Source organism: Numida meleagris, chromosome 3, assembly GCF_002078875.1.
Source record: "Numida meleagris isolate 19003 breed g44 Domestic line chromosome 3, NumMel1.0, whole genome shotgun sequence".
NCBI lineage: Eukaryota > Metazoa > Chordata > Aves > Galliformes > Numididae > Numida > Numida meleagris.
Window position 1 is genome coordinate 62,784,812 of NC_034411.1, and position 9,049 is coordinate 62,793,860.

General features: G+C 41.4%; 1 protein-coding gene across 11 annotated transcripts in view; it reads left to right on the forward strand.

The window, feature by feature from the left end:
* CEP85L (centrosomal protein 85 like) overlaps positions 1 to 8,261 on the forward strand; it is a 157,000-nt gene extending 148,739 nt beyond the window's left edge. For 10 of the 11 annotated variants that reach the window (XM_021392852.1, XM_021392848.1, XM_021392846.1 and 7 more), the window contains one exon: positions 227 to 4,671. In XM_021392852.1, coding sequence (XP_021248527.1) covers positions 227 to 390 — 164 coding nt within the window. In that variant the 3' untranslated portion in view covers positions 391 to 4,671. Of the gene's footprint in view, positions 1 to 226; positions 4,672 to 6,106 lie in introns of those variants that run through there. The other variant, XM_021392855.1, reaches the window with a different exon arrangement.

The window sequence follows — 9,049 nt, forward strand, 5'->3', positions numbered from 1 at the left end:
AGAAAGAAAGGCATGTCTTTTAGCAAAGCAGGGATGGGTTCTCAGCTGGTTTTAAGTTCACATGGTACAATGTTTTGTTGGCCTTTCATCACACTGGAGCATGGTTTACCTTGAGTTAATTAAAGTGACTTTCCCTTTATTTCAAGAGAGGCTGACTGGGTTAGGTATTCAGAGCACGGCTGTTAGAGCTTTAACCTCGGTTGTTGTTTTTTTTTCTTTGTTGTAGCACTGAACTGTTCAGCTGAAGAGAATGAAAATTATCACAGTACAGAGACTCTTTCGAAGAAGCTCTTGGACGTTTGTCAGTTACGAAAGGATATTGATGAATTAAGGACGATAATGTCAGACCGTTATGCTCAGGACATGGGGGACAATTGCATCACTCAGTGACAACATTTCATCTAGTAGCAAATGACTTATTAAATGCTGCTGTGTCACAGGTCTTTGCATTTCTATTAAGGAGCCATATTGGAAGATAGCAAATACCACTGCACATGCCTCTCTGTGAGGATCATGCATATGTAGTCTTGGGAACCGGGTGGGGAGGGGAGAGTCATGGTTTGAACAGAGTAGTACAGACTTCAAGAAGTCTTTCTTTTCTCCAAACTACTGAATGTAGGAACAAGCTGTGAAGAATGTTTCAGTTGGATTCTCTTGTCTCCTTCATTGGGGCTCATTTTGTTGCTTCAACTAGTTTCTGGAGTCAGAGCATTGGAACAGCTATGCTGCTACTACTCTCAGTCCTTTCCTTCTTCAAGGGTTTGTGTGGCATTACCTGCATTCTGAAATAAGTGCGGAGAGTCGAACGACCTTTGGCTGTATGTGGTGAAGATGGGAGCTTCGAAAAACTTCACTTAGCTGTAGGAACTGTGGTTGGAACCGTCCTAGAATGCTACAAACAGTAATTGCTCTTCAAGTTGCCTGAAGAATTTGCTACAGGAGATATCTTGCTTTTAGTAGTAATGGATGTCTAGCTTGTTTGCCGAAGAATGGAAGAAAATCAACTTTCACTTCCTTTATTCACATGAAGCCCATAAAATTTAAGCATTATCATGTTGCTTTTAGGAGTCTCAGTAACATCAGGTCTGTAACAAGCCCAAAGAAACTGGGAGGCGTGAAACTGCAGTGTAGTACATGGCTGTCCAAAAAGAATAGACTGTATTTTAGTGTTCATACCATAATTACTTTTTTCTTCTGTCATCTCCCTTTTTAAATGTGGCTTCTCTGTATCTATATCCCTGGAGACCTCTCATGAGGTTGTAAAGAACCTCAACCATTCTTTACTGCAGCTGCAAAATGAGCGCTAGGCATTTGGCAAAATCAGGGCTCAAAACAGAATGTCTCCTCTTACCAGTATTAAATTCTCAGTTATCCAAGGACTGCAAAGTTTTCGACATTGTTTGGTAATTCTTGATCTCTCCTTTCTTGTAGGAAGGGATTACCTTAAAAAAAGGTCATATTCCATAGTTTATTCAGTGTCACTTGACAGTGCTACTTCACTTCTGTGGGGCAGATAAAATATTAACACTTTCACTTTCCTGGAACAGTACTGAAAGTTATCTAAAGAGTTGTGCATGGTGTAAAATAGTATTTAACTGAAGGAAACAAAAACTCGTAATGAGCAAAACCACTCTCAAATCACATTATCAAGAAAATATATGGCCTTTGGTCATATTATGTGGTATTAAAGTTTCAAGTGGCTAAGGTGCAAGTCAGTCTGCTGACCTGTAACATGGATAACAGCAGAAATCACTTAGCATAGAGGTTAGAATTGTGTAAATTCTAGGGTAACATTTTTATAGCAGAAGTTTTCTGATGATATCTATTTTAATAGAAAAGAAAATGGTTATAGCAATGTAGGCTGAATTTACTAATTTTAACTTGGTGTTTTGCTTTCTGTTCATTGTTATGCAGTTACTGTTAATGTGTTCATAATTTTGTGATTTTTTTTTTTTAGCTATAATGACTAATTTATTTGACACTTTTCTCTATCATGAACCTACACCTGGACTAATCTGTGAAAAATGGTGTTACAATGTATATTGTTGCTACGCTGTATTTTCAGATAGATTAATCTGACTGGCCCAGCTCCTGTGGGCACTAAAACACTTAGATTAAATCTCAAGAGAAATTAAATTGCCTGGTATCTCTGCTCTAAGGTTGAAGGAAAAAAAAAGGCCATTTCATTTTAAATTGTTGAATGCTGTTCTTTCTATAGTTTTGAAAGTGTACTGTTATACTAGTGCAAAACTGAAAACAAGGATCTTTGCACTGATTTTCCTGTGTCTCTTGACATAAAAGCATTGGCTTTTTTGATGAGGGCCACAGCCAGTTCCTTTGGTGTGGTTCAGTGGTTTTGGCCCTGCAGTGAGGGGATAGTCCCCAGTCTACGGCTTCTGTCTGGTATCAGAAATTCAGCAACAGGATTTCAGATAATAAACTAGAAATACTAGAGAGAAAGTGAACACCAGAGTAGCACGCTGTTATTTCCTTAGAAGGAAATGTAGTACTTATAAAAATTACCAAGCAACACATTGTCCTAAATTTTGTGGAAATAAAACATTTAGTAGATAATTAGATAGGAACAGGAGGTTTTTTGAGTCCCTTTGTCCTGTTGTGTTGTCACTTGACTGGTGTGGCTCCACTGTCTCACCTGTTGAATGTACTGCAGAGTTGAGATCAGTAATTTATTATTTGCAAAGCACTTCAGGAGCTGTGATGCTCTGTAAGTATTAGTTGAAAATCCCTCAGGAAGGAGGTCCCATTTTATTTCAATACTTTGATTGCAATGCTGTAATCTTGCGTTTTAATATTTTTTTAGGGAACCCGTGATATTTATGTTGACTTTAAAGCACTTGGTTGTTGGGTTGTTGTTGTTGTTTGTTTTGTTTTAAATATATATATATCAATTGAGTTTACCTGCCTCAGTCAGATTAAAGTAGGGCTGTAAATGGTGGATGTTTGAGCCAAAGATGCAGGCTATCAACTGAATATCTACACTGATACTGTATTTTGCTTTGGTTTCTTGAAATTGGGCCTGTTGTAGTAGTAGCAGTTACTATATATGCATCACTTTACAGATGCTTCTAAATGGAATAAGCTTTGTCTAAGATATGCATGACTGATTAATCGGTTAAAATGTAGTGTGTGTGATCTCATTCAGCATATTTAATACACAGTTGATTAATGAATGTTAACATTGGAATTGCTTGGATTTAGTCATGACAACTTTTTGCTGTGGCTGTTAGACAATCTCAAGGGCTGAAAAACAACTGCTAATGAATGGATACTCTGCCGTTCTGTTTGTCAGCAAATTTGTACAGTAATTTTTTTGTATAGTTTCAGATTGAATTTGTACAATTATTTTAGAAGGTATTTACAGTAACTACTGTATTCAAGAATGTACTTTGAAAAAGACTTGGAAAGTCTTGGGACAAGCTATATGTGATGCTGTGTACTTGCTATGTAGAAGTAATGCAGCTCAACTGTGTAAACATGATTTAGGTTCCTAGCCCCAGTTGTGTCGCTGTATGGTGCGATAATTCTGTGAAATTGCTGAGATTGCTGCCATCATCCGCTCAGACTTCAACATTTGAAGCTGCTGGTGGCTGTGAGGTAATGGCAGGAGCCAAAGTTTTGTCCTTTTCACTTCAAGGTGTTTCTTTCCTTCCTTTGCCCTCACTGCCTGCCTCTTGTTGCAGATGTTCTTCTGGCAGGGTAAGAGCACAAGGAAAGAAAGAAAACCCTTCCTCTACAGCCCACTTCCCTAGCACTTATTCCTCTCACTGATGATACGTAAGTGGAGTTGCAGATGTCATTGGGCTCTTCCCATTGATGTAGTGAATTCTGTCAAGAGAGAGGAGAAGACCTGAATTAATCCGCTTTTGTAGGCTGCAAACCGGTCATTGGTTATTACTGAAAGGGATGATTTATTCCAGTAGCTCATTAGCAATATTAATTCCACAGCTGCATACCTTTGTGCCTTTTTTTTGCCTGAAGTTAAGTAGAAATTCCCTTTGAACTTTAGATAAGTTGTTAAAATGCTGATGACTGCACCTTGTTTTCCTCTTACCTGCCAATATTTTGTTGTTGGGCTTTTGTAGTAAGAACTCTGCGTAATATCTAGAAACGTAAGTACTTACAACAGGTACTAGGTGTACGCTCGGAATGTTAGCCTGCTTGTAGTATGCAGCTTTCTTGAATATGAAGAGTGAGCAGGAAACTCAAAGCATAATGTGATTCTTTTGTGTGTATTAATTGCAGTATATCATTAGTTCAGTAGGGAGGAGTGTCAGGAGCTATCTTTTAAAAGCACAGCTGACATATGTACTGGATCAGTCCCCAAAGACTGGTAGTTGTGTAAATTGGGTTCAATTTTTGAACTGCTCAGAATACCTCATATGTAAATAGAGTTGTCATGACTTAATCAAAATGTGTTTGTTGTAAAAAGTAAAGGAGCCACTGGCTGGCTCAGCTTTAGGCTTGTTGTTCTTGCCTCATTTTGTAATTTTTTTAAAGTAGGGTTTACAGCTAGAATTTTGAATGCCAAAGTTCTATTTATTAAATAATAATAAAAGTTTTCATTGTTAATGACTGGTATTTTTTCACTGGAATTTGTTTGTTGATGTTTGGGATTTGTATCCACAGAGCAAAAATAAATTTTGTTACAAAATTGATTTTTTCTTTGCTGATTTTTTTCCTGGCATTATTTCTTGTTCTAAAATTGAGACATCATTGGTAGCAAAACTACTACTTCAGTGCAATGCAATGATGTTAAAGTAGAGTTGCTTGTAACGTCCCTGCTGCTTCTCTAGGAGAGTGCTGGTGTTTTTCCTTGCTTGTGGGAGAGATTGTAGATAAAACTTCAAAAAAGACTGAGTTGGCACAAACTGGTAGGGAGAGGTGTTACAGTCATTAGGTTCAGAGCTGCTGGAGGTGTCATCAGCAAGTGGTTACTCCAATGCCAGTCGCGTGGGACAAAAAATAAAAGAATGGGATGGTGAAGCGGTGTGTCTGGTACCAAGGAGAAAGGGCACATAATTTTAGTTATTTTTTAACTATGAATTTTTCAGCACTAATGGATGGCTGGTCATCCTGAAGAGCACTTACGGCAAACAGAAATCCCTCCTGCATGAAACACTGCAGGTTGTCATAGACCGACATAACCAAGCAGTGCTGACTTCCTTTCAGTGTCAAATTAGTGCCACCTGAGGAAAGTGAAAAGTTATAATTTTTATTATCTGAAGAGGAGTCTTCCCAAATGTTGAGTAAGTGTGCTTTCCTGGAAATGGTTTCTTTTCAGTCTGTTCTCCATAAGAAATCTTAGGGCCCAGCTGGAGCATCAAGTGTTGAGTGGTCTCTGTTGACAACTGCTCTTCCCCTTGGCCCCTGGCTTTCTTCATTTTGCAGAGCATAGAGGTCAAGGATCTCTTTCCTCGCCTTGTCAAAGATGATGGGAATTTCATTTTAATTAGCTAATGCATTATATATGGTACAGATCACTTGCATTTCTCAAACCTTATGACTGAACGTTGAATGACGTGCTTTTAATTCAGTTAAAACACCCTGTGCCCTGTATAAATGTATGTAAAAGGCTGCACAGGTGCCAACTTTCCGTAAGATTTCTGAGGGTGACCTTTTGTGAACTGTTCAAAGTCAGGTTAGATTTCAGAGTAGCATGATGAAAGCACTGCTAACAATAGTAATGGTAGAAAATGTTCTCTTGCCTTTACACCACAAAATCCAAATCCAAATGTGGTTAGAAATAAAACATCATACAAGAACTCTGCAGGTAACACTACAGTGTTTTGAACGAGATCAACTTTGCTGCAGCAAAATCTGCAGTAGATTGCCTGTTATATGTAAATTAAATAGTTCCGTGGGAGTTGCTAATGATGCTGGGTTGTTTGTTTTATAAATGAATGGGTTCAGCGTACTTGAAGAATTTCCAAGTGGTGAAGGAAAGCATATAATGATGAACTATGATATTAATTACATGATTATACATTAATATTACATAGCACATGCATATCTATTTTCCTTTCTGTGAGTTACTCCCCCTCTGGGAGCTGCTTCTGCTTTTATCAGTCTTCTCTCAATGTTACAGGACCTAACTGCCTGGAGCTGAAGCCTTGTGAAGCTGAAGCCATGGCTTGTGGGGAACCCGATAGGTTCAGCTAATGCTGCTGGGCTCTTTCATGGACAGCTTGGCAGCTACCCTGAAGAACGCAGCCCATGTGTATTAATAGACCAGAAAACTGATTCACTGCTCTGTGTACCTGTGAAAGCATTTGCCTGGAAGAAGGAGAAAAGGAACCATTGTCACGTTCTGGTCTGGAATGAACTGTAATGCTGAAGCTGTGGTAAGAGGATTTTCTGACTGGAGTTTCCCCTGAAGGGAGAACTGAGTAGGACTTAGTGACAGGACTAGAGGTAAGGGCCTCCAGTTGCACCAGAGGACATTCTGGTTGGACATCCGGAAATACTTCTCCGAGAGAGTGGTCAGGCGCTGGAATGGGCTGCCCAGGGAGGTGGTGGAGTCACCGTCCCTGGGGGTGTTGAAGGAATGTTTAATGTTGTATTGAGGGATGTGGTTTAGTGAGAACTGTTAGTGATGGGTGGACGGTTGGTCTGGATGATCTTGGAGGTCTTTTCCAACCTTGGTGATTCTGTGATTCTAACTTGGTATCATAGAAGTTTGTCTCCCTTACAGTAACAGCTGAGACCACGTGACCGCGGATGTCCCCAGGTCTTTCCTGACCACACCCTTGCTGAGCTTTATGGTAACCCCAAGTGCCAGACTGGAAAGTTGGCTCAGCCCTGCAGCTGTCTGTGGTGTGATAAGGGGACCCTGGCCCGCTGCGGAGCCAGCACCACTGCCCCACATAGCCCCCTCTGGCAGAGCCTGGCCTTCTGAGAGTTTTGTCTGGCTAGGACACAAGCGTGGCAGCAAATTGTTTCGGTCTCAGGGAGTGGTAAGCCTTGCTCTGCTGAGGTTGGTGTGTATGGAGGCAGCTACGAAGACAGATTCGCCTCCTCACTGTCCCCATGTCTGATGTACTGAGGCAGGGCAAAAAAGTAGTTTCCAAAATATTTCAAAGTGAGGAAGTGAAGGTAAGGAAAGCACAGCACACGGGGCCCGGGCTCGGGCCCCAGCTTCCTGCCACTGACACTTCCTCTGATAAGACTGCCTTACACTTACTTTTTTCTTTTTATTTATTGTCAATAGAAAACATATTATGATTAGTAACTTTAATCACTGCAATTCTATGGACTAAAGCAGTTCTTCCCTCAGCCTGCACTATAGATTCTCTTATGCCAAATTAATTGCTGTTTTCTTTTTACAACACCTGTACTGAGAAGGCACATTACGGAAACCAGTTTGGCTGAGATTGTGAAGCTGATGTAATAATTTGAGCAAGGACTCATTATGCTCTCTATAATCATATCCACTTTCACTCATTTACTGAATTATTTTCCAGGCAGCCACCCTCAGGCGTTTCACGATTTGTTGTTACATTTCTAACTTCGGCAGTCAGGTGCTGTCCATTGGGGTTGGGAGCTGGAGTCAGCTGGGAAGCCCCAGCTCTGAGAAGGGCCGCCTGCAGGAGGTGGCTGTGATGGGTGCAGGATGTGCTCATCCTGCAGCGTTACAGCCAGAGCCAGGCCATCACCGAACCTCAGCCCCTCGCAGTCTTCTTTTGCCCACCTCACTCATTGCTTTGGGGATGGAAAAGGAAGGCAGCTCCCCTGCAGAGAGCGGTGCTGCTTGATTGCATGGCTGGCCCTGGACACGCTTTGTTACATAGGCTTGCCTCAGTCAGATCACTGGTTACAGTATGTCCTGTGCCCTAGTGGCCGTGAAATTGTGAAGATAAGTAATGGGATATTTTTAGTTTAAATCAGGGCTTGAAATTGTTAATTAAAAGCCAATTATGATCAATCTGTTTCTAACAGCCCTCCCCCCTCATAGTCATAAAAATTAATTACCACTGTAACGAGCCACTGAGCGGCCATGCCTTGTTGCTGGCCAGCGACAGCTTCAGAGCTGGGTCTGTGGCTGCCCAGGGGCTGCACGCACAAACCCAGCCCAAACCGTGTGGGTGTGCAGAGCTCACCGCGCTATGCAGCGCTCTGAAGGTCAGCACATGAGCTGCCCTAATGGCTGCCATAGCAGCTTTGCTTCCCAAGCAGCCTCAAACTCAGTGCGTGCAGCTCAGCTTCACAATGTGAGAAAGTAAGAATAAATACAGAACTCATCCTTTGGTTTTACTTTTTTCTTTTTTTTTTTAGTCATTCACTGAACTTTGCCATGACCTTCAGAGGTCTGATCCTGGCCTGCATAAACAGTCAGGGAGATTTGGGCCTTTAATTCCCAAATGAGGAATTTTAATGCTTTCCAGCAGCTCTGTACTCTGAAGCAGATCTAATTCCTCTGCCGGACTGAAATCAACCATTTCAAGGGAGGGCTTTTCTTAAATGCCAGGAGAAAAGGGAAGCTGCTATTATTTCACACTGGAATGGCATCGCATGAGGCTCAAGGGGAAATGGGTTTAAACTGGAAGAGGGTGGATTTAGCCTAGATATTAAGAAATTATTTACTGTGAGGGTAGTGAGACACTGGAAGAGGTTGCTCAGAGAGATTATGGATGCTCCCTCCCTGGAATCATTCAAGGCCAGGCTGGATGGGGCATTGAGCAACCTGGTCTAGTGGCAGGCGTCCCTGCCTATAGCAGGGGGGTTGGAAAGAGATGATCTTAAAGGTCCCTTCCAACCCAAACCATTCTATGATTTTCTGACAGTAATACAGCAAATGCTGCAGATGCTGATAACTGACCCATATTGGGGGGATTGGGACCTTTGGGCTAACATTTGGCCTAACCATGAGAACACTCAAAAAACTGATCTATTGCATCAGGTTCCATTTTCTGTTTTGGGGTGTCTGGTCTGAAGCTTCAAGATGTGCTTAGGATATGATGCTAATGCTGCTGAGAAACAGGAATATTCAACCATCAGGCAGGTTCTCCCTTCTTTCAATGCTGCAGGAAGA